General features: G+C 37.9%; 1 protein-coding gene and 1 long non-coding RNA gene across 8 annotated transcripts in view; one reads left to right on the forward strand and one right to left on the reverse strand.

Moving 5' to 3' along the window:
* Nucleotides 1-25,169, forward strand: part of LOC122216139 — a 94,161-nt gene extending 68,992 nt beyond the window's left edge. For 5 of the 7 annotated variants that reach the window (XR_006200729.1, XR_006200733.1, XR_006200730.1 and 2 more), the window contains 4 exons: nucleotides 2,239-2,433; nucleotides 10,597-10,668; nucleotides 14,561-14,676; nucleotides 14,955-16,111. This is a non-coding gene — a long non-coding RNA (uncharacterized LOC122216139). Of the gene's footprint in view, nucleotides 1-2,238; nucleotides 2,434-10,596; nucleotides 10,669-14,560; nucleotides 14,677-14,954; nucleotides 16,112-25,057 lie in introns of those variants that run through there. The other 2 variants (XR_006200731.1, XR_006200735.1) reach the window with 2 other exon arrangements.
* Nucleotides 851-25,972, reverse strand: DNAAF10 (dynein axonemal assembly factor 10). Its single transcript, XM_042932507.1, has 8 exons — nucleotides 25,605-25,972; nucleotides 16,447-16,547; nucleotides 13,264-13,394; nucleotides 10,552-10,653; nucleotides 8,290-8,405; nucleotides 7,214-7,348; nucleotides 4,796-4,893; nucleotides 851-1,753 (listed from the first exon to the last, which is right to left on the reverse strand). The coding sequence occupies exons 1-8, from the start codon at nucleotides 25,785-25,787 to the stop codon at nucleotides 1,546-1,548; spliced, it is 1,074 nt and encodes a 357-aa protein (XP_042788441.1). The 5' UTR covers nucleotides 25,788-25,972; the 3' UTR covers nucleotides 851-1,545.
* Between the last annotated feature and the right edge of the window lie 64 nt (nucleotides 25,973-26,036).

The raw sequence follows: 26,036 nt of genomic DNA on the forward strand, positions 1-26,036 counted from the left end.
CCAGCAGGTATAGGCTTTTTTAAAGTTCAGTTGAGGGGCGCCTGGGTGGCGCAGTCGGTTAAGCGTCCGACTTCAGCCAGGTCACGATCTCACGGTCCGTGAGTTCGAGCCCCGCGTCAGGCTCTGGGCTGATGGCTCAGAGCCTGGAGCCTGTTTCCGATTCTGTGTCTCCCTCTCTCTGCCCCTCCCCCGTTCATGCTCTGTCTGTCTCTCTCTGTCCCCCAAAAAATAAATAAAAAACGTTGAAAAAAAAAAAATTTAAAGTTCAGTTGAATTCTTTTCATGTTTATTTATTTTTGAGAGAGACAGAGCATGCACGGGGGAAAGGCAGAGAGAAAGAGAGAGAGGGACACAGAATCTGAAGCAGGCTCTAGGATCCGATCTGTCAGCACAGAGCCTGATGTGGGGCTGGAACCCACAAACCGTGACATCATGACTGAGCCAAAGTCAGACGCTCAAATGACTGAACCACTCAGGCACCCCTAAAGTTCAATTTAATTTTTACTTCCATAATTCTGTCCACAGCATAAAACATCTTGTTGGTTTTTTTAAGAGGTTAATTTTCTGAATTTAATATTCTGAACTAGCAACTTTCCAAGAACCCATGAGATCACAGGAAGCTTACATATTACAAATGCTTCAGGTGGCTCTGACTCTTGAGTAGAAGAGTGAGGGAGGGCAGGCTTAATGAAAGAGTGATAAAGTGAATACCTCTGAGCTTTATCAAAAGATCTAGTGAACACTAAGGAAACAAAGTGAATTAAGAGATACTTATTAAGCATTTATACAGCAAAGAAGTGTTGGTGTCAGCTTTATTACTACTGTTAAATTATCAGAATCAGAGCTTCCATAGATTTCAAAAAACAAATTTATTCATAAAATATATAAAAAGATGTGACAAAAAATAAGGCTAGAAAACCCCACAATCTTATACATCTCAACATCACTTACCACTCAATAAGCAAAAGTCTAATTTTACTCTTATTTCTGAAGTAAAAAGAGGTCATTGTAAATAATATTTCATTTTATGAGTTATACGGCTAAAAACTGTTACCCAAATCTAGTCTGACCATGACATTTTGGTATTTTATAAAGTACTATTCTTTCCAGAAACTTACTGACACTGAAATCTCTCAAAGTATATTTATGAAGGTTAATTCACAGTAGTTTTACCAAAACAAACAATTTTAAACTAGGTGTTATGGTAAAGTATTATAACTCTGGTGATGAAGAACAAATTAAAAATATGTTTGAATATAGACAAGTATCAACTTTTTCTTAGAAACAGAGGGGAGATGAACAGAGCTGGCCCTGGAGACAGCAGTGCCCCATGCACTAACAAACCGCAAACCGGTGTCCAGTCAGGTTGCTGGAACACACCTCTCGGCATTTCCCACCCAGAGACGGGCTAGTCTGGATGTTTGCATCTGGGGCTTGTTTTCTCAGTCAAATCCAACTTTGTTCAGTGAAGGTCAGAGGATTCCAGGGCACATTCTAAATACTATGAGTGTTCTTCTGGAAGGTTTCAAGTCCAAAGTCTTTAGATCAAATTTTATGGAGTTTTGTAACAATCAGTACTCTTACCATTTGATCAAATGAACTACAGACGCAGAGACCCCTTTTATCTGGACTCCAGTCCAAACTGGAAATGGGCTGGGTAGACAAGGTGACATTCTGCAGAAGGCTGACGGAGCCGGCAACTCCCATCTCTACTCCCTCAGAATCTTTCTTTGACCGCTGAATAGGGTATTCGCTGAGAACAAGATCAGAGTGGTAAGGAGAGAAATCTTAACATTCTCCACATTGTGTTCATATACATATAATCCATGACTCTATTTTTACTTCTCAGTTGATTACTGGAACAAATAATCTTTCTAATGTTGAGTTTTATACAAAGATACACTATTTCAACCTCAACAGCTTTAAAGGGGATTGGTTCTACTAAAAAAAATTTTTTTTTTCTGAGAGAGGAGACAGTGCTTGCTCTCAAGTAGGCTCCATGCTCATCATGGAGCCCAATGAGGGGCTCACTCCCACGACCATGAGATCATGACCTGAGCCAAAATCAAGTGTCGGACACTCAGCCGACTAAGCCACCCAGGCACCCCTCTCCTAAAAACTTTTAAATATCACCTCTGTTCAGCATGAGTCTGTATTTTCTTTTCATAATAAAAGTCTTAGATTGATCTAGCATTCTTTATGAAATTCACTTGTGTTCCTCACAATCTTTTATTGCAGTTCTTCTCTAGATTCGGCTTGCAGGACACCGTAGGCAGAAAAGGTGCAAAAGCAAAGGCTGTGAGTAACACTTGCAGAACCTCACCTACATACTTCCAGAATGAAGAACAGACACTGTTTCTAACCCTCGAGCCCCATGACACAGACCCAATGCACACCTTCTGTGTACCATTTCCATGGGAATGTGCTGCTCAGGTATTTTAGACCCTAGAATATCATTGCTTCAAGGAAAAAAAAAAGCAATTCTAAGAATATTTGTTTTCTTTCAGCTGAAATTATCAATTTATAAAATAAGTAGAGCTGAAGGTTAACAACTGTAAAGACTAGTTGGTCTGGATTTGAGAGGGTAAAAAGAAACATCCCTCCCTACAGCAGAGATGAGCTCCTAGTGAAATACAGGGACAATCTGCCTCTGAAGGCCTTTAAAGCCTGTTAGGTATCGACTGTGATACTACCTTCATTTCTTAAGTGCTAATAAAGGCTAAGAGTTTCAAAGGTATAAAGCAACTCAAAAGCAGAGAAGAAATAGAAGTGATAGGCAGATAACCTACTATTCTTTCTTCTTCTTGGACCATACAACTTCTTTTGATTAAGAGGAATAAGATATTCAGATGATGAAAAAATTACAGAATTTTTTTTCAGGTCTCTTAGCTTATTTAGTATTTAAAACATAACATAAATACATATTTAGTATTTAAAACAACATAAAGATTTTTTAAACCCTCTATATTGTCTATTAAAGTTTTAAGAATGTATGTTTGTGTGTTTTGAATATACACACACACACACACAAATCAGCATGTTGGGGTTCATTCATTCAAAAAACAATTTCTGAATTAACTAGGTGAGTTCCTCTAGGAACTCTCTGGTGCTCAATAAATATTTGTAATTTAAGTGCATTACTACCAAAGGAGACTGGCAAATGGAAATAGAGCTAAGTATCATTTTACTTAAACCAAATCTCTTTTGCTGGTGTAATACTTGACAGCAAAGCTCCAAACCAATTTGAAGATTAGACTAGATACCTGTTATGGTAAGGATTAAAGTTCATACTGAGATAAGCTTCAAGTTTCTATTTTTTTTAATGTTTATTTATTAATTGAGTGGAGGGACAGAGAGAGAGAGAGAGAGAGAGAGAAAATCCCAAGCAGGCTCCACACTGTCAGTGCAGAGCCCGACACAGGGCTCAATCCTACGAACCGTGAGGTCATGACCTGAGCTAAAATCAAGAGTTGGATGCTTAACCGACTGAGCCACCCAGGCACCCTGAGATTAGACTGTATACAAGACTCCACTTTACACTATCGTCAAAAATTCTAGCTGCAAACGTGTTTGCACATCACACAGAACTACAACTCCGTATGTGGATTACAGAGAAAACTGGAACTAGTTCTTCAAGGAAGCAGCCTATATAGTTTGGTCACAGGCAGAATAGTGATGTGCTGCTGCACGATCCAATCAGCAGAGACTAATGGGGAGCATGGCCTGGTTTGGGAGAATTGGGTAAGGACAATGGGCAAGGTACAAGGAGAAGACGAGTTATCAAATGGCCTATCTACTGGGCATTCTCCCACAACTCGTAAAGCTTTTCCTCTGCTTGTTACTCACAGGACCTGTACAGTCTTGATCTCAAGCATTTTTTTGGCCAGATCCCTAAATACTTGAACACTTTCCAACTGTGGCCTTGTTTCTCAGCTCCCCTGCTGCCTTCTAAAAGAAGCTAATAAATAAGAGAAGTATTTTGTAGGTGTGAAAGTCCTAGCCATACTGAAGATGGTGGTTTCCTTCTTATATCATGAATCAAACTTTATTTTGGAAATATCTTTCATTTATGGGCTTGTGTTAGTGGTTTTTTTCCCCCTTGAGTGATGGAGAAAGAAATACCATTAAGTCTCGGTTTTCATCAGGCCCTATAAATGAGCAGCTGACCTAGTATGTGCCATGTTAGGGCACCAGGGACTCAGAGCACAGCCAAGGCTGTAACTCACACTGCCTCCGGCACAAGAAAGCAAACTCCGTGATGGGGCTTTTCCTGGAGACCCATCCGTCGCCTCAGTGCTGTTTGGATTCTTTCACAACAACGGTATCTGAACTTGGTCAAGTGAGTGATCAGGATCTACAATTAAGAATTCCAACCCATTTCTTATTCTCTAGAGGTAGTGTTCTAATGACCAGACAGTAAGTAATACTTCACAAAAGCGTTTGGTCAAATTTTCCACATCCAAAGCAAAACAAAAACAAAAACCGACAACAATAAAACCTGGCCAAAGCCATGATTTTAAGCTATGAAAAGAACTATTCCTAAGTTACCCCCATAGATGGAAGACACAACCAAAATGACAAATATACTTAGTGTGCCAAAAGAAGGTTAATACTTACTAAGTGTAAAATAATGACATTAATTTGAAAAAGCAGACAAAATAACACCCTTTAATTTAAAATCATTATCGAAATAAACTAAGTCAAAGGAGGAAGAAGGACAACCAAGTTCAATCTAATCCTACTTTCCGCCCACCAGTAACTTAACAAGGAGCCATGAGCATCAGCAGAGACTTACTACTTCCAGAGGTGAAGGCTGCCGGCGCCTCCAGCAGTCAGAAAGAGCTCTCTGTTCTGTGGCAGGTGTCGGACTTGCCACACAGTTGATTTATGGGCCTAAACAGGATGAGAGGCACATAACTAGTTTTTATGTTTGTTTATATGATAAAGATTGTCCGAGAAGAGAAATACTGTAAAAAAGAATTTTTACCACTATAATTTCAACAACCATTATAGAAGTAATTCAAGTATTTCTGGCACATCTCTTCATAAGGGCTACAGAGATTTATAGAGTTCATCATAAGTAATAAAAGCATCATTTTTCTTTGTGGCTTTACGAAACAAAGTTCTGGATCAAAAAAAAAAGATGTTATCAGATTAAAAGTCCATTTAGGTATATAGTACCATATACATAGATTTTATACATGTAAATATCCCTAGCTCACTCTGAGGGAGAAGAAAAACTCAAAGTACAAAAACATACTTCATCCTAAGGGAAAAAAAGGATAGACTGATTTAAAAACAAACTAACAACAACAACAACAACAACAACAAAAAACAGCCTTTATTTTTTAGAGCAGTTTCAGGTTTCCAGAAAACTGAGTGGGAACTTCAGAGAATTCCCATATACAGAATGAATTTTAACTTAAAGTTCCAAGAGGCTTATCTTTAATTTGTACCATTTGACTTATCTAGTCTTCAAAATAAGGACCACAGGGACTTATAGATGGGGTTTAAGGTTATAATAAGCCAGGATCTTTATTCAGTCATATTAAACTAAAAGACAAAAATGGCAACTGGAAGGTTAACAGCTTGTTAGCACCTCAACAACAGCTAGTAAATCAGTGTTAATGGTGTAATATTCACTGCCAGGAATTTGAAAGACAGACAGAGAGAAAGGAAGGGAGGGTGAGGGGCAGACCTAGGGAGAGGGAGAGACAAGGGGGTAGAGTGGAAGAGAGAAAGAGGGAGGGAGGGAGGAAAGATTTCTGCTTTGCAGGAGCAGTGAGACCAACTAACTTGATCTAAGTCATTCTTAGACACTATATTTTAGGGAGTGATTAGTGATTAGGCATTTGACTTAATAGTCATGTAAGGGGATTACCATTAGCAGATTAAAAACACATATCTCAAAATACACCCTTTAAGTGTGTGACAGTCCTCAAGTGAGTGGGTCCAGGCTGTTAAAACCTATTTTGTTTCATAGTTTAAACTTCACTTTTTCTTCTGGAAATTGATAAAAACACAAAAAGAGGGGCCATGACCTCTTAAAATACAGTGGCCTCATTTGTTTGACAGATTTAGCAATTACTTGATTAAATAATTATAACAAAAACTTTGAAGATGACACTTTATAATGGGCAGATGAGAACCATGTTACAATTGTATAAGGGACAATTTAATAAAGTGCTTTATGTTGTTGATACTTAATATATTCTGAAATAACAAAGGCAAAACAATACTGCAACTTATAGCTACCTTAAGAATTTAGTTCATCAGGCAGCAACAGTAATTTATATGCAATAATAATAATAATTAGCAGCAATAACAACAAAAAAAAGACAAAATGGGGAAGGTTTGAGAAGTACTACTGAATCCACAATGGAGGGAGAGGGAACAAGAGAGTCAATTTTTATTTCTTGAGCAACTTACATATTTTAATCTTATGGAAACTACAAATCTGTAACCGATCTTTACTTTTACATTTGAGGAAGGTCAGAGTCACATTCCCAATCCATCTCTGGCAAATGACAGGGTGTTGCAGCAGGAATTTATGCAATCCCCTTACTCCAGTCATCACCATCTTTTTTTTTTCTTTTTTTTAACCAGTATTTTTCCTGTGCTCAGCCTTCTCTTCATCTATTTTTGATGTGATAATACCATGTTTCCTTCTAAGCTACCTCAAATACTCTTTGGGACAAGGTAAAGTATGTATGTATGTGTGGATGACTGACTGAATAATTTTTTTGAACCTACTATGTACAAGGGTTAATGCTTGAAATAATTTCACTTAATGTAGCAAACCAGAATATGAAATAAGATGTGATGAAATGACATAAATGTATATATGTTGATATGTTCTGAAAAGTATATAATTAGATATTAATACAAATACTATATATTTATTAGAAAACACTACGCTAGGTTTTGTTGATCCAGTTCTCAACATCAGCTAGTTTTCTTTTGATTGCTCCTAAACTACAAAATAAGATTCTTAGCCAACTGAAGCCTTTATTATAGTCAAGAAATCTAAAACTGATAAACTTTGGGGAAGTACTCTGCACAGAAAAACCTGTCAAGTTCCCACAAGAATATATTAAAAATAGCTCCCTTCATATAAAGACCTGGAAAGAACCTTGATGACTAATTCTATTTATTAGTCTAAAACAAGCTATGAACATTCCTCTTCATAGAAAGACATTTCCCCCATATTTACCTTTTCTGAAACAGAGGCAAAACCTTTGGTTGGATGCTGTGTTCTCATATCAAAAACATGAAACTTTCCTTCCAGTGATGTAGCTACCAATTTATTCATACTTATGTCTTTTCTGTCAAACTCCAAGCTACATACCTGTAATAGAAAATATTTATTATTGATGGTCTAATGATTATTATTCAGGAGGTTCTTTTAAACTAAGTAAAACAACTTTAAAATTATCAGCTCATGTGAAAGGATTTAAATAATCATTTTATCTTTTGAGAACCAATACATCAAATACCTTTAAATGAAAAAATTTCTTTTTGGTTTATAGGATCAACAAAACCATCCTGAGTTCCCCTGTCTGGTAGATTATTTTGTAAAGCCATATAATTTTTTACTGTTATCACATAATTATTATTTTTTTAATGTTTATTTATTTTTGAGAGAGAGACACACACACACACAACATGAGTGGGGGAGAGGCAGAGAGAGAGGGAGACACAGAATCTGAAGCAAACTCCAGGCTCTGAGCTGTCAGCACAGAGCCCAACATGGGGCTTGAACTCACAGGCTGCGAGATCATGACCTGAGCTGAAGTTGGACACTTTACTGCCTGAGCCACCCAGGTGCCCCTGTTGTTACATAATTATTTTATACAGTCCAGTCAAAGCTGATTTTAGAAAACAGGAAGGAACCACATTCTTCACTAAAGGTGTACAACTCAGGACCCAAAAATCTGAAAGAACTTGTGGAGGCTGTTACTATTCTAATATTAGCAGGAAAAAAGGCCTCTAGCCTAGTTCATTTTAATATCACACTGCGCATAGCCCACAGGGGTCCACAAATAGGACACAAGAGCTGGTGACTCACCAGGAGTTGTCATACCACATCTGAGTGTGTGTTCACTTTCTGAAGAAAGGATCCATGATTTTCATTAAATTCTCAAAGGGCTCCACAGCTCAAAAAGGTTAAAAACCATTGGCAGAGGGGCTGTACTGAGATGAGTTACTAGAGGTGCTATCCTTTTGAAGTAGTTTGGAGGTGGACAAAAACATGCTCAGACAAACTATAAGAACCCAAAGGTACATTACCCCATTTTTTATGTTTGTCTCCCACCGCAATGACATATTTCTGAGATCAAACAGTTTGATATCCCCATTGTCATAGCCAGCACAAACAACACGCTCCTCTTGATTATAAGCATTGCCTGGAAATCAAGACACAACATTGCATATCTTTATAAACACTAATTTGAAGGCTGCTAAAATAATGTTATAGAACCTTATACCTTATACATATACCTTATACAAAATCACACTAGGCAGAATCTCATTTTCCCAAACCTGATAGGACATCAAGATTATTAAGTTGGCTATCTAATTTTGCTTTTTTTTTTTTTTTTTTTTAAAAAAAAAAGCTCATTTGCTGAGATTCTATATTGAAGGGGTGAGTGAAAATGTTTATTGGAGTCTAAGTTGAAAGCAAATGGTCTTTCTCTATTATATCTGCAGACTAACAGGTCAATTACAGTTCAAACATAGCAGGGGTTGGTAGAATAAATACAGCTATGCTTCTATTGCTTTCTTGGTAGTAACTATATTTGAATGCAAATAGAAACTACTTTAAAACCATTTAGGTTGCAAAATGGTGTCTGGTGTTATCTTTGCAAGGAAATCTGAAATACATTGTAATACACTGTTAAACATTTGTATGGATGGTGGCCCCTGAAGTAAATTTATAATCTGTAGTTTAATTCATCCTGCTTGGATCCAGGATGTTTTCTGGAGTACCTCTGGCACTCATCTCTCCCCAGTTCACACACCAATGTGATTTTCCTAAAGCTTCAATCATCTCATCCTTGCAAAAACCTTCAGAGGTTTGCCACTACCTCCACACCATCTCAACACTTCTCAACACTGTGGCCCTGAGCCACATTTAAGGCTACTTCTACCACTATTTCATTTAACATACTTACTTTGGCACTTTTCAGGCTATTCCTTATGCTTGACACTTCCTCCCAATTTCAGTGGTTGATATCCTATGTATACTTGGTCTGAGGTCAAAATGCTCTTCCTCCACAGCCATTTCTCACTTGAAGATTCCTTCTATATTCATCCATACCTCTTGTGACCTTTTCTCACTCTTACCCGGTACTATAATTAGTGTAGATATTACACCCTCTTTACTGAACTATAAGCTTCTGGAGGGTAGTATATGAATCTCTCTCACTTTGCATGCCCACAGTACAGTACTATGACATTCATAAAATGGTCAAATCAATGGATTGTTTTTCAAACTTAATGTCCCCGATTTTAAATTGTACTTATGTCCCTTAGGTCAAAGATGAAAGGCTTTAATGGCCCACAGATAATTACTTTTTAATTATCACATCAAATTTTAGATGATGATTCTAAATACAAATCCTGAAATTTCTCCCCAAAGCATACATGTGTTAAGTTTACATATTCTTGCTCATTATATACAAACACATAGTAATTCCCATATGATAACTTAGTTTTTAATTTGGAAATCTAAAACTTTCCTCTGATTAAATAATAGTGCGATTCTAAAATAATATATAGAACTTAAACAGTTCACATATACTGTTAAATCCCACTATTAATGTGTTATCTATATAGTATTATACAATGAAAAAGGAGAAAGAATTTCAAATTTCAAACAAAGTATGACCCATATCCTGTAGTAGCAAAAATTATTTTCATTTTCGCTCCCAGTAAGAGATACTAAGGAATGTATCAATTAGTCCTACAAAATCAATATTCACTTTAAGTATAGTAACAGAGGAACACTGTTATCAAATTATTAACAAATAATTCTGTAATGGCATAACTATGTTCTAGAAAATAAACATCCTCTGTGAAGAGTATAATGTAAGATTTTTTTAGGTCACCACTTGTGTTTCAGACTCTGCTTAGTTCCACTAATGGCACTTGACTCTAAACTAGGTCCACATTGTCTCGTTAGACCCAAGTATGTAATAGTAGCAAATATTTTTGAGCACTTAATAATTTAAGCACAATTCTGAGCACTGTACATGTACTACTTCATTGAATCCTCATAAAACTATTTGGTAAATTCTATTACTAGTTTCACTTCATAAATGAAGAAACTAAGGAACAGAGAAGATTGCTAAATTGCCCACCTCACTCAGGCAAGAAATAAAAAAGTGAGGATTCAAACCTAGGCGCCAGTGGCTGACATTAACCACCATCTCTATTTGCCTCAGTAAACTATCAGAATAATCCAAAAAACAGACTGTAAAGAGACTATCTTGAACCACTGTGCTTTTTACCATCTGATACATCAAATGCAAGAATTCTTCAAGAATTTACCAAATGCCACAGTCCAACAGTCTCTCTTGTTTTCTCCTTGTACAGGTTCCATATTGGCAACAGGATCATCTTTTTGCCTTGGGTCCCACACCTTCACAGTTCCTGTTGTGAATACAAGTGAGTTGGCAAAATTCAACAGTGATTGAGGACATTTCTGCATTCTCTTCCTATGACTTTCTACGTACATGGCAGTATTACAGATACTAAAAAACCTGAAAATTTTTCACATATTTCTGACTTCTAAATGGGCAAGTTGTATTTAATATCAGAGATATAACCCATATGTTACTGTCTGACTTTATTTCCAAGTTAATAGATACACAGAAGAGCCAACAACTATTCCGAAGTTATCAATAAGGTCTGACCGACAAGGCAAACACAAATATTATGTAATTCAGATCAGGTCTTATTTTCTTTGAACCTAAAACTAACGTACTATTTACTTAGACTAATATCAGTGTCATCTTAATTTTTATTTTTTTCCATACTACCCATATAATCATTGGCATTTTTCTTATACAGATGAATAAACTCTGATTTTTACATTTATGATTTCTTATATGGAGTTTTAGAACACTATCTCACATACAATTAAACTTAATTTCCCTGTGGCAATAGAGATGAGGGAAATATTAAATAAAATTAACACATATTTCTTCTCAATTGAATTTCAACCCCCTCATTTTACTGAAAATTGCAGGACTACTAACTAAACTCATCACTGCCTAGGAGAAATACAAATGCATTTAATAAAATGGCTGAAAGGCAAGTAAGTACTTGAGAGAGAACAGGAAAAAGGCAAAAAATCTTTAAAAGGGATAATAAACTCAGGAAAAGGGGAGATATCCCACTAGATTTGTCTCTAAGGATAAAATAAAGTCAGTCATTAAAAAGGTTACTTTAAGGAGAAAAAAATTTCTCACAAATGTGACAAGAGATTATTATATTACTGTAGAGGGTTCATACAAATTGGTAAGATTCATATGAAATTTGCAATAGTTAAATGAGCAAAGAACATGAACAGACAATTCACAAAGCAAAACTAACTAGTAAACAAATATAGGAAGAAGTTAACACAAGTGGGAATGCAGGACCATTTTTACTTATGAAATTAAGGAGGGGCACCTGGATGGCTCAGTCGGTTGGGCGTCCAACTTCGGCCCAGGTCATGATCTCACCGTTCATGAGTTCCAGCCCCACATTGGGCTCTGTGCTGAGTGCTCAGAGCCTGGAGCCTGCTTCAGATTCTGTGTCTCCCTCTCTCTCTGCCCCTCCCCCACTTGTGCTCTGTCTCTTTCTCAAAAATAAACATTAAATAATTTTTTTTTAATCTAAAATTAGGGGGGAAAAAAGAAAATCAATGCTGGTAGGACAGACTCGAAATCTACCTCATCGACTGTAGCTGAGAATGTACATGAATACTTTGGCAAGTCTGACAATAAATTTAAAAAACCATAAAACACGTTTATTCTAAAAAAGTTAGATACATGATGATACTCATTCCTTCATTATTTTGAAGTCACTCTCCCAAAACAATAAACAAAAATTTAAAGCAAAGTGAGTGCTTATTAACAAAGACATGGTTAAGGATACTGTGATATATACATAGAATGAAATATTACAGTCATTAAATGGTAATTATGGAGACAGCAACATTTGCATATGACAAAACATAAAAAAGATAAAAATCATATCTAAACAACTACACAAAATTGTATGTAAGACTGGAAAGGAAAACAAATCTAATGGTTATGTTACTGTGGTAGATTGAATGCTACTTTTCCTTATATATTCCATATTGCTTTTATGATTAAAAAGAATAATTGATTTTAATTTTTTTAACATTTTATTTATTTTTGAGAGAGAGCGAGTTGGGGAGGGGCAGAGAGAGAGGGAGACACAGAATCCTAAGCAGGCTCCAGGTTATGAGCTGTCAGCACAGAGCCTGATGCAGGACTCATACCTTCGAACTGTGAGATCATGACCTGAGCCAAAGTCAGATGCTTAACCGACTGAGCCACCCAGGCACCCCGGATAATTGATTTCTAAAACCCAGACACTGTTGAGTAACTATTAGAAAAATACATCTCTTTTCTTTTAAAGTAATTTCCTCATGGTCTCGAGCAGCCAAACCACTAAGGCACCGAATTTCTTACGTACCCATCGTGAAGCAACAAAAATTCTGACTCCATTACAGTCATTCAGAACAGCTTTGAACACCAACAGACCTGTCCCTTGCTAGTCACCACAGGGCAGAAAAGTGGAGTTGGTGCCCTTGGATCATTCTACGATGCTCAGTAGAAGGATCACGGAACTTCGATGTTCAACTAACTGTTAATATGACAATTTTCACAAGTACCAACTCTGCTTTTTAAAAAAAGAAAATGAAAAGTTGCTGCCCACCTTATATTGTTTTTGAGCTGCCTCAAAAACCTGTAAAGAAATTTTAAATCTTTCAAGGTTCATAGGAAAGTATGGTTGTTAGTAGCTGAACTTGCTCAAAACTAAAATAGCAAGTGCTATGCCTCTATCTCAAAATAACTTCAAAAGTCTGAAGCAACTAAGGGATATGCAATTAAACTTGCCCATTAAAAAACACTTAGATTTAGGAAGTCAAGGCCTCTGAAGAGGATTTCCATATAGAGAGGACATATTGTTGCACAGAGACTTATCTAAAGAAAAAAAAAAATTTAAATACACAGAATAACTTACCATCTCGGCTGCCAGTCACGATTTCAGGTGCACCTTCCCCAATTCCCAGTCCGCCTACACCATCTATGGTATTTATAATTTCTTTATGGCCCTTTACAGAATATACTGGGATCTCTGGAGCTTCCAAATTCCTAGGCAACAGAACACAGCTTCTTAGTTACTCCACATGTCCTAAACATTTAGTCCACTAATGAAATTTAAGAATGCATACCATATTTAGATTTTTGTTTTAAAATAAGGGTTTTGCTGACATATCGGACAAAGGGCTAGTATCCAAAATCTATAAAGAGCTCACCAAACTCCATACCCAAAAAACAAATAACCCAGTGAAGAAATGAGCAGAAAACATGAATAGACACTTCTCTAAAGAAGACATCCGGATTGCCAACAGGCACGTGAAAAGATGCTCAACGTCACTCCTCATCAGGGAAATACAAATCAAAACCACACTCAGATATCACCTCACGCCAGTCAGAGTGGCCAAAATGAACAAATCAGGAGACTATAGATGCCAGAGAGGTTGTGGAGAAACGGGAACCCTCTTGCACTGTTGGTGGGAATGCAAATTGGTGCAGCCACTCTGGAAAACAGTGTGGAGGTTCCTCAGAAAATTAAAAATAGACCTACCCTATGACCCAGCAATAGCACTGCTAGGAATTTACCCAAGGGATACAGGAGTACTGATGCATAGGGGCACTTGTACCCCAATGTTTATAGCAGCACTCTCAACAATAGCCAAATTATGGAAAGAGCCTAAATGTCCATCAACTGATGAATGGATAAAGAAATTGTGGTTTATATACACAATGGAGTACTACGTGGCAATGAGAAAGAATGAAATATGGCCCTTTGTAGCAACATGGATGGAACTGGAGAGTGTGATGCTAAGTGAAATAAGCCATACAGACAAAGACAAATACCATATGTTTTCACTCTTAGGTGGATCCTGAGAAACTTAACAGAAACCCATGGGGGAGGGGAAGGAAAAAAAAACAAAAAAAAGGAGGTTAGAGTGGGAGAGAGCCAAAGCATAAGAGACTCTTAAAAACTGAGAACAAACTGAGGGTTGAATGGGGGGTGGGAGGGAGGGGAGGGTGGGTGATGGGTATTGAGGAGGGCATCTCCTCCTTTTGGGATGAGCACTGGGTATTGTATGGAAACCAATTTGACAATAAACTTCATTTATTGAAAAAATAAAAAATAAAAAAAAAAAAATAAATAAACTTTAAAAAAAAATAAGGGTTTTGCTATGAGGGTAATTTATACATTTACTTCCAATATTTTCTCTCCACTTTAGCTTCTTTTGAGCCCTTAATGAGCACTGCCATCATTCAACTTGGAACTCAAAGTCCTGAGCACACTCAGTGATTCTCAGAGATGATCTATCTAGGACCTCTGCACATGACTTACCAGGTGAGCTTACTAATAAATACAGATTCCTGGGCTCCTCCACAGATATAATGGATAAACAGCCCCAAATCTGCTGACTCTTTGGTCCACTGAAGTCTGATAATCACTACTTTAAACATAGAGTAAATTCAAAGTGATTTAGAATGTTTCCAAAGTAGGCCTTGGTAGTCTGATCTTGAGATCTTTTGGAAGGATAAAATATGAGTAGTGTTTACTTTGTATATGTTTCTTCCTTTATAATGTATTATTTTCTCACTAAATTCCTTACTATTTTCATCTAGTTACATATTTTTCAGTGTACCATCATGCTGGGCACAGCAAATCTACAGTCAAACTGGCTGAAGCTTGTCTAAATCCACGTTAGTTAAGAGAAAGGAATGCAGGAAAGCACCCACTACTGTGGGTGTCTGAGTCTACCCAAGATGGCAGGGTGATGAATGGCTCAAGTAAGTTATGTTAATACACCCCTTCTCCTGCCTCCCTCTTTTCTCCTGGAGCTTCTATCCACATTTCTCTTTAACAAGTCAGTTTTTGATAACTTATACTTAAAAAAAAATGAAGCCAGCTATTCATGAAATGTAATCCCAACTTATTACTAGGCCAAGATTTATTAGTAAAATCTCCCTAATTAAAATTTCAGATAGCTCAACCTAGGAGACCATGTTTATTTTTGTAGCATCATTGTGAAAGAATAAGGACTAAACAGGACTGAGATTCCACTTCAAAGAATTGCTTTACTGTTTGACTTTAAAATACTGCTTTTTACAACACAAAATTATAAGACTTAACAATGAAAATAAGTCAGTAATACCTGTGACTATGCTAGGAAACTCTATTAGGGAGACAGTCAATAGTTATATTTGTTGCTTAGTCTTATGCTGAAATATTTTTAAAAAGAACATTCAGACTGGTTTCTCCCAAGTTCTCTGAAAGTATATGTAAGAACTGATGCATTCTAATAAATGCTAACTTAATTATTAAGCAGTTAAAACAAGGGGAATTAAAATAGCTTCATTCTATTTTATGATTCATGTCAGTAATTTAATAAGAAAGCAACAGATTCTAAGTGAAAATCAAGAAAGGTCACCTTAGAAAACATGAAGTAGAGAAGATAGTTTCTTTCTAGAACATTACTATATACTTTAAACAGTAAAAATAAGACATATTCTTGAAAAGTAATTGAGGAATTTCAGTTCATGCAATCTAATTTAAGTAGGAAATAACTCAAGGTAGAACATGAAAATTATAAGCATTTGGCATAATTATGGTCTTGTTCATTTGCAACAGGTTTACATTGATTTGCTCAATAGATGTGTTCCTAAAAAGTTGTGCTTAGATGTGCAGAATTTTTTTAATGAATTGGGAATTCTACATTAAAAAATTCAAACAAAGAAAAACTCAGTGTATCATTCTATAATGCCAAATGTCTCACTGAAATATAAACAGTATCTTAAGTTTTCCATGTTTTACATGTGTGGGGAATAGCCCTTTATGTACAAATACAGGGGATTAAATGCTAGCACCAAACAGCATGTGTGGAAATAAATATTGGTAACATTATTCAAACTAGCTAAAGAAAAACAGTATTTTTAAATGGATTTTGAATATGAAATCTAGAAATATATATTAAAGGACAATTCTTACATTTTTATAAATAGTTAAAATTGAACAAGGAACATTTTAAAATAAGAATCCTCCCTTTCAGAGGAAGAGTAACAAGACTATCAAGGAAACTGCCTATCTTGCGTCTTAATATTGACTAAATAATCTTACCATATATGAAGGTTTCCAGCAAAATCTCCAGTAGCTAAATATCTCTGCTGTAAAGATGTTGCACCAAATGTTCCACACTTAATGGGTTTGGCCTTTTCAATCTTGACAGAGGGAAGGAAAGAGGATACATTATTTATGTAAGCAGCTATTTATAATTCATGATATTTATGGCTCTACTATGGGCCTTAAATAAGGCACATAATATAAAAAGCAATGAAAAAATTTTCTGATCAAAATTATGCTTTTCCTTTCATCACTTTTCTGTAGTTTAAAAGTGTGTAACTGTCAAAAAGAATGAGTTTTAATTTTGCCTTTGCTCTCATCTCACTAATGAGACATTCAAATGCTGACAAGTGCACCGTCTCCATTGGTTTGCAAATATGAACATTTCAACATTTCATGTGGTATTCTTCTCTAAGATCCTCAGTAGGAATAAGAACTTAATGAAGATGTTATTCTTTTCAGATGGCCACAGGAACAAAAATGTTCATGTGTCTCTTATAGTTTTCCCTGCAGAACCCTATAAACTGAGAGTGTTTATGTCACTATTCTCTCTGGGACCTTGTCAATGCACGGAGATTTGTAGATGTGTGAGTGCCAAAGGCACTGCTATTGCTATGGATTAGCCAATATTTTGAAGTTTCTTTAAAAAGCTCTGTTCCAAGTATTGCATATAATCCCATTAGTAAAACAACCACATACCAATGCACTAATTAAGGTACATGGCTTAAGGAAATCAAGTCTAGACCATATTATCAAAAGGATCCTAAGAAATGATATCATACAGGGGTGCCGAAGGTTGGCTCAGTCAGTAAAGGGGCCAACTCTTGATTTCGGCTCAGGTCATGCTCTCACTGTTGGTGGGATCAAACCCCATGTCCGGTTCTACGCTGACAACAAGGAGCCTGCTTGGGATCCTTTCTCTCTCTCTCAAAAATAAATAAACATTAAAAAAAAAAAAAAAGAAATGATATCATACAATACCCTCCTGTCATAGGCAAAGAGCTTGAAGCACACGACTTTACACTTTTGCCCAACTTACGCATTCCAACATTTTTATTGAGTTCCTATTAAATAAAGTCAATGAACTGAACAGACTAGGATACAAACATGAATGCGATTGGCCATGCCCTCAAGAAGGAGTTTACAACCAAAATATCAGTTCCTATTTGACTCCTCCCACATATACATGCTACTCTTACCTACTCCCACACCTGTGTGGGTCATCCACTAATCTCCTTTTACTCTGTCACCCCCACCCACCCTAACCCCACCTGCCCTGATTCTCCTGGAGTCAAGCTGCTGCCTTGGCCCCTGTGAACTCTGGGCAATACGGAATCTGATGAGGCTTGATGCCTGCCCCACTCCATACTCTAGCCCTATAATATCACCTCCATTTACTTGGCCTCAACGGGGTAAACCTATTGTCTTAGTCTGTTATAAACTTTAAGATTTTTATTCTTTTTTTTTTTTTTTTTTTTTTTTTTAGAGAGAGAGAGAGAGCATGTGAGCGGAGAGAGGGGGCAGAGGGAGAGAGGGGGAGAGGGAGAGAGATCCCAAGCAGGCTCCATGCTGGGTATGGAGTGGAGCCCAACGCAAGGCTTGATCCCACAATGGGATCATGACCTGAACCGAAATCAAGAGTCTGATGCTCAACCGACTGAGCCACCCAAGAACCCCAGATTTTTATTCTTTTTTTTTTTTTAAGTATTTATTTTGGAGAGAGCACAAGCAGGTGAGGGGCAGAGAGAGGGGGACAGAGGGTCAGAAGCAGACTCCTTGCTGACAGACTGACAGCAACGAGCCAGATATGGGGCTCAAACTCACGAACTGCGAGATCATGACCTGAGCCAAAGTCAGAGGCTCAACAGACTGAGCCACCTAGGCGCCCCTATTCTTAATGTGTACAAGAGTAATACATGTTCCCTACAAAAATTCAAACAAAACAAAAAACTGAAGGTAAAAAAGTGAGTCTCCCTTTGATGCTCCCCAGTAGTAATCCCCATCATTCTAGATCTTTTTCTACATGTTTACACTAAATTAAACACATAGGTTTAATTTAATATAAGAAGGCCCTTATATTTTCCTTTGACTTTTTTTTTTTTTTTTTTGACATAACAGTATTCTGCATACACTTTTTTCCCTCCAGAGTTCTCCAGTTTCTAGGGGATTTCTTCTTGAAACTTTTCAGTTCCTGGGCCAATCTCATCCCTCCTAGTAGGTTTGACCTGTTTCATAGAATTAAAAAAATAATTTCCCTGCCACTTTAAATGTTTGGCTAGGCACTTCCATAGAGCAGTTTTCAAAGAAAAAGAAAATAAAAGCCACTTAATACAAACTAAACTGAACTTTTCTCTCATGATTCAAAAGATATTATATGGTACAGGGCTTTGGAAACTCCCAGCTTGTTAAGCTTTCACACTGTTTGGGATCTGGAGAAATGAGCAGTTACTATGTAGGCAGGTCTACAAGAAAGCATTCACAGCCTCCGTGGAAACTGCCCAGTAAACAAAAGGAGTCATCAGTAATAACATGGTTGTAAAAGACCGTATTGATGAGGAACACAAAATTACAGAATAATTTTTTTAATGCATTTGTGGTCCCAGATAGTTACTCAGAAACCTGATATTCACTTATTTCAATTATTTTTTCCAATTTTACTTAAAAAAAAGCTATAACGCAGCAACACGAAGAATCAAAAATTTGGCAACTTAACAAAGCAGTTTCCAACTCCAGATCACTCTTGTGCTCCCCACCTTCCACTTCCCCCAAATAAAAGTAACCGAAATATCAGTAGTGGCACAGCACTTAATCACTGTTAGGACACAATTTCTATGGTTAAAGTAATTCAGAGTTCCAACTTATGCCAACTGATGAAATAGACACCCACTCCTTCCTCCACTTGTCTTACACTGGGCCTGGATGCCCCAAGCAAGAAGTCACTGGTCATGGCTCCCCCGGTCTGAGGCAGAGGGTGAAGATGGGCCTCTTGGGTAAGCAGCTGGTAGGCCTCATGGACAAGAATATGGCTCCAGGGACTCGTGGGTTAGGAGCTGTGGGGAGGTTGCATCATGTATTGAGAGAACTCTCCAGGAAAATTCTTCTCAGGGACCTGGGAAGACTTGTCTCCCATTTTCTCCTCTTTTACCACCTAAAGCACTCTGCTTTTCACAATTTCACTATCACTTGGAGCCTTTGATAGGGTTTCTCTTCTTCCTAAGCCACAGAAGAGTTATACCATAAAAGCTAACCTCTACTTTTCAGTCCCTACAGTGAGCACATGGTTCTTCGAAGATTTTACTGCTGGTAATAAAAAACTAGGAAGCAAAAAATGTCCTCCCTGTGGTATTTCTTCATCTCACTTTCACCTTTTAAGCCTTTGGAACAAAGGTTCTCAGACCATGCTCCTAGAACACACTAATCTTCCAACACCAACATAAATTTACACACACAGATAGAACCTTTAAAAAGCTAATAGACAGGGGCACCTGGATGGCTCAGTTAAGCGTTGGACTTTGGCTCAGGTCATGATGTCATGGTTTGTGGGTTCAAGCCCCACACTGGGCTCTGGGTAGACAGCGCAGAGCCTGGAGCCTGCTTCAATTCTGTGTCTCCCTCTTTCTCTGCCCCTCCCCCACTCATGCTCTGTCTCTCTCTCAAAAATAAACGTTAAAAATTAAAAAAAAAAAAGCTAATGGATATGATTTTCTCAAACTTAAGTTTTCTTCAATATTTTGTTTACCTTGTCTGTTAGAAAATATTAGCAAATGAACGCCAATAAGAAAACCTGGAAATGAAGATTAAAAAGTTTATGTATGGTTGCTTCTTGTGATATAAAGATCACAATATGTATAATATAGTCTGATTTTTCCATTGGAAAACCCCTTCTTTGTACAGAATTGGAACAAACTACTCGAGTATTTCATGGAGTTCCAAAAACAGCACCACAATGTCCAGACACTCTGGCACCTGAACACATCTGAGAATCTCTACCTTAAAAGGAAAGAAACCAAACTGAGAGCCACTCTATTACAATAGATCCTATACTAGATATTTCCACATTTGTCATTGCACAAATTCTAAAAGTCAGTCTTTTTTTTTTTTTTTTAAACTGTTATTTATTTCTGAGAGAGAGAGAGAGAGAGAGAGAGAGAGAGAGACCGAGCACAAGCCAAGGAGAGGCAGAAAGAGAGAGGGAGACACAGAAGCAGAAGCAGGCTCCAGGCCCTGAGCTGTCAGCCCAGAGCCCGATGCGGGGCTCAAACTCACGAACTGCAAGATCATGACCTGAGCCAAAGTCAGAAGCCCAACCAATGGAGCTACCCATGTGCCCCTGCAAGTCAGTCTTTATTGAAATATAATGGAATGAAATAAACTGCATCTACATTTAGAGGCAAAGACTCACAGGAGTGGTACCAAGGCCTGTGGTAGACAAATGTACTAAACTCTTTGAAATCTTGCCTTGATTCCTCTGACCTCATTTCCTGCTTCTCTCCTTTCTACTACACTCCAGCCACATCTGCAACTTCCTTTTTGCTCCTCAGACACAACAAAGTCATTTCTACCTCAGGACATTTGCATTTACTATTTCCACTGTCTGAACTGCTCTTCCCTCACATCATGTCTGTCTTCTCCAAATTCAGATTTCAGATTAAATGTCACCTCCTCTGAGAGGCTTTCCCTGCACCTCCAATCTGAAGTGGAACCCCCAAATCACTATCACCCACCCTGTTTAATCTTCTTTATTGCACTTACCAATAAAATTATTTTATTTATTCAATGATCTCTGTCCTTTCTAGAATGAGTACCATGAAAATGGGGCCCTGTAGCATCTGTTAAACACCTTAAGGTGCTCAACATTTGTTGAATAAAAATATAAATTAACATCTATTAGCCTCTCATTCCTAGTGCTGGAGAAAAACCATTGGGAGTCCACGATCCCATTTCTCCCACCGTGTTTTCACATGACACACCATAGTTTTTGGTGTCATTTATACTCAATAATGAAAACAGCATCCATATATTGAGCACATCTATCAGATACTGTTCTAGATGTTCTTCTAGTTGAGGCCATCACTTTTCTTCCTCACACAACTGCAAGCTAAGTTTTTGCAACACCCCTTTCCAGATGAGGAAACAGGTTTAGAGGACTAAGACTTGCTCAAGGTCCATACAGCCAAGAAGATTCCAAGTTCTTTATACTAATTGTGGCTGCCCCCAGACCTACATGTAAATCAATTAAGTTTATTATGTAGCCCCGATTCCATAAACCAGAGAGTCATTAGAAGTACCAAAAATGTTCCAACCTTGAAAAGGACTGGTGAGTAAATGGTATTGTCACAAACTGAACCTACTTTCAGATTTGTGTCCTCTCACTCCTACCTTCATTCATATCTTTGCAAGATATATAGTTATCTATGCCTCCCTCATGTTTTTTCTCCTTATACTAAAGAAATACAGATTTATAGATACTAGCAGTCTGTTGTGCAAGAATAAAATTCAACTCAAAATATAAAAACATTTAAAAAAAAACCCTCAAATGTATAAACATCTTATTATTTGCATGGTAGTGAGGACTGCAGTTGGCCAAGAAGGGCTGAGCTCTACTGGCAAATGGACTTATAGAAGCAAGGGTGTTTTCTCTAAGATATTCACAGACATCATAATAGCTAAATTAAGAAGGGGCAATGGAGTGAAGCTAATTTCTTATAGTTCATAAAAAGGTTCCTTCCCTGCTTCTGTTAAATATTTTACCTTTGGGAAACAAGGGTTTAAAAAAAATCCACTGGTTACTTAAATTTTCCTTGCTAGGGAAAAAAAAAAACAAAAAACAAAAAAACCACAGCTAAAAAGATTTATTTTGCAAAATTTATTCCAAAAAGAAAATTGGTTTATATTAATAACTTTTGCTGTAGGACCCTGAAAATGACCATGACTTAGCTGTTGGTTCTCTTTGCTACAATAAGTTAACATGATTAAGGAAGCCCATGATGGATAAGTCCCATGAGAGCTATTTTTGTTCCATCTGTGGGTGGGTCTAGTACAGCTTGTCAGTATTTCCTCCTCCACATCCTAGCACTACTTTAATTAACATTAAAAGAGTTAGTGAACCACATGGTAACAAGCAGTGAACTCAGTGGCACAGAGGCTAAAAAAGCAGAACTTTATTAACTTACTAAATTTTATTTTAACTAAAATAATTTTAACTAAATTTTATTAACTTACTAAATTTTAAAGTATAAACATCCACAACTATGATTCCAGTTTTCAGGGCCACCCCAGTCCTCTGTGCCAATTAGAGGAAAGTTGTCCTTTGTAGGCTGAGGAAGTCTCACATTCATAAAGTTTGATGAGAAAGAGACAGATTTCAGTTTCCACTTGAACCCTGCAACCCCTTGTGTGGTGCAGCAAACTGCTCAACTATACATGAAGGCCCTCATTCCCTAGCTATCCTTAGTAACAAGATAAGGCAAACATTAACAAAGACCAGTTTGCTTCCTTCACATTTTTACCTTGGATACATGGGCTTTGGAACACATAACTTGAGGTGGTTCCACATTGAAGAATCAAGTATTTCAGAAATTCATCTAGCCCCATCGTAGTCAACACTGGTACTTGTTAGAATCACCTGGTTGAAGTTTAAAAAATACTGATATCTAGGCCTCACTCTACTCTAAATGAAGAGTCCCACTCCATCAGAATTTCTTAAGGTGGGGCCAAGGAATGAATGTTTTAAAACACACACACACACACACACACACACACACACACACACACACACAATCTATGACAACAACAACAGAACATACTCAGCTGATCCAGATGCAAAGTAAGAGTTGAGACCCACTGAGCCTATATTTAACCTGTATTCTTTTCCACTGCACCATAACAGCCAAACACAATCTAAGTTCTTAAGTGTGTTTTTGCATTTGTTTTATCCTTTCTCTAGACAAGAGGCTTTTTAGAAGAAGGGACTCATTCTTCAAGTACCTTTGGTCCTTCTTTAGCATGGTATCCTGAAATAGGTTGTCAACAGAGACAAAGGGCATTATTTCACTCTGTGGAACAAGTGTGTTCCTAAGTGTATACAAATTATACCTTATTTTAAAAAATCACCGTCTGTAAATGTTCTCTGGTTAAATTTGATGGCATTTGGTATTTGTTCCTAATACTTCACTTGCTTTTGTCTGCTATTCCAATGTTTCCATTTGTTCAAACCCTGACCCCAGTTGATTAATGATCAATAAACTGATATTTAAATTTTCCAAGTTACATCCTTTTACAGACTATACATTCACTCATCCTTTTAACAAGTAATTTATTGAGTGGTTGAACTTTACAAACCACAGTGATGAAAAGACACTGTCCTTACTCTCCAGGAGTTTACAATCTAATTAGAGATTAGACAGAATTACATTATTTCTGGAGCAGATAAGAACCAGCATAATGCAATGTAAAGAGTTTACTTTGTGTGGGGAACAGGAAGGGATTTCCTAAATCAAATAATCTGAACTGGACCCTAAAATAGCAACAGGTGCCTGGGGGCTAAGTGGCGAACAACATAAGCAAGGCAAGGTAGAAAAGGATAAGTCACGTGTAGGAACTCTGAGTACCTGGCTAGAAAAGACAAACTGAGGCGCCTGGGTGGGCTCAAGTGTCTGACTCTTGATTTCAGCTCAGGTCATGATCTCACAATCTGTGAGCTGTTTGCTAACAGTGCCAAACCTACCTGGGATTTTCTCTCTTCCCTGATCTCTCTCAAAATAAATAAACTAAAAAAGAAGAGACAAACTGAACAAGAAAACCGGCACTCATTGAAATTTAAAGTGAGATGGGATCTTATATACCTTCTAATCCAAGCTTGCCTATCCAAATTGTATTCATTCTTTACCACAGTTTTGTTTTGTTTTGTTTTAATGTTTTGTTTTATTTTTGAGAGAGAGAGCATGGAGGAGCAGAGAGGGGGACAGAGGATCCCAGGCGGGCTCTGTGCTGACAGCAGCTAGCCCAACTCAGGAACCCTGAGATCATAACCTGAGCCAAAGTCCGACTCTCACTGCAGTGGGACACCCAGGCGCCCCAACCTTTATCTACCAGTTTAAAGCCAATCTTCTCCATGCAGATTCTCTCCATAGTTTTTAATCCCTGGAGCTCTCAACCTTCCCTGTAGTCTATTACAACCCTAATACTTGATTATGACTGATCACCTGAGATCAATGCATTTTTAAAACTGTAAACAAGTACAAGAATATTAGTTACCATCATTATTCTCGAATTCTTTCACTAATGATCTTCACAAAACTTGTAAACTTGCTCTTGCCACATCCAGTTAAGAGTCCTTCAGAGATGTCCCATTTAAAAAAGCGTAAATCCTTTAAACAATTTAAAGACCTTGCAAAGTTTGGTCCCTGCTTACCACTCCCATCGCTGAGGTTCCGCATACCCTGTTTCCTCTGGAAACATTCTCTATTCCTAGTTTGGCCTAGTTAGCATCTACTCTCCCAATCTGTTTTTACTCTCATAGAACCGTGTTCCTTTATGTTAGAGAATTCATCTGTTTGTATTTATGCATCGTCTGTTTGATCATTCAACTGATTCTCTCTCCCACTAGAAAATAAACTCCGTGAAACCAGGGTCATTGTCATTCACATGCCGGGGAATATCAGACAATCAATTGATACTCGCTGAAGAATAAGTGGTTCGGCTGTCTCCTCCAATTACAATGCAGGCATCACGGTACCAGCTTTGTCTCTGCTTATAAGAAAAAGCATTTTACTAACAGGGCCTATTAAAAAGACTCCACAAACAACTGCGCACTGCCTAGAAGGGCCTCGAATTTAGATACGAAATCTTAATGTCACTTCCCAGGGACCCCGCTCTGGACTGCGAGGGTGGCTGCAGGAAGGGGCCAGCAGGGCGCGGATGAACTGGCCAGCCGAGAATTCAGGACTCGAACCAAAGCATTTTACGTCGAAGTATTCCTCAATCTGCGATCACCTTCGTTGGTTCCGCGCAGCTCGAGCTGTGCTTTTGGGGGACGCTGGACGGAGGCTTGGGCAAAAAGAAATGCAGACTCCCCCCAACCCCAGATATGCACTCGACCCCTCACCAACGGTAGTCCCAGATCCTGGAACTGGGCAGTCCCGCTTGGCACCCACCTCCCGAAGCAGCTTTAGGTCCCCGTGCTGGATCTCATACAGTTGAATGACGCCGGTGCCCCGTGCGAAGTTGCCCATGGTCACAAATTTGGCGCTGCAGGGCACCCACTTACAGTCAAACACCGTGTAGTTGAGGCCCTTCTGAATATGGGAGATGATCTGAGGCTTCTCGAAGGCCGACATGGTCCAGCCAACTTCCCCCCGCCCAACCAGTACACCCAGACCCTGACAAAACACAAACCGGGAAACCAGACTCCAAACATTAACGCTTTTCGCCCTCCCGCTTGCCGTAGTAGCCCCCAAAACGAAGGCGAGTTGGATTTAGTTGTCTCGGATAATGCCCGATGCGCCACTGAAGTCAAGCAAGATTTTTCTTCACTGACAGCACAAATTTGCTTATCGTCTTTACCTACTGCCTTTCGCACATACACA

Source organism: Panthera leo, chromosome A3, assembly GCF_018350215.1.
Source record: "Panthera leo isolate Ple1 chromosome A3, P.leo_Ple1_pat1.1, whole genome shotgun sequence".
Lineage (NCBI taxonomy): Eukaryota > Metazoa > Chordata > Mammalia > Carnivora > Felidae > Panthera > Panthera leo.

Coding starts and splice junctions, on each gene's coding strand:
- DNAAF10 (XM_042932507.1), bottom strand. CDS start 25,787: ATGTCGGCCTTCGAGAAGCCTCAGATCATCTCCCATATTCAGAAGGGC. Junction 16,548..25,604: donor ACCTAAAGCTGCTTCGGGAG/GTGGGTGCCAAG, acceptor CCCTCTGTCAAG/ATTGAAAAGGCCAAACCCAT. Junction 10,654..13,263: donor CGTGACTGGCAGCCGAGATG/GTAAGTTATTCT, acceptor TATTCACAACAG/GAACTGTGAAGGTGTGGGAC.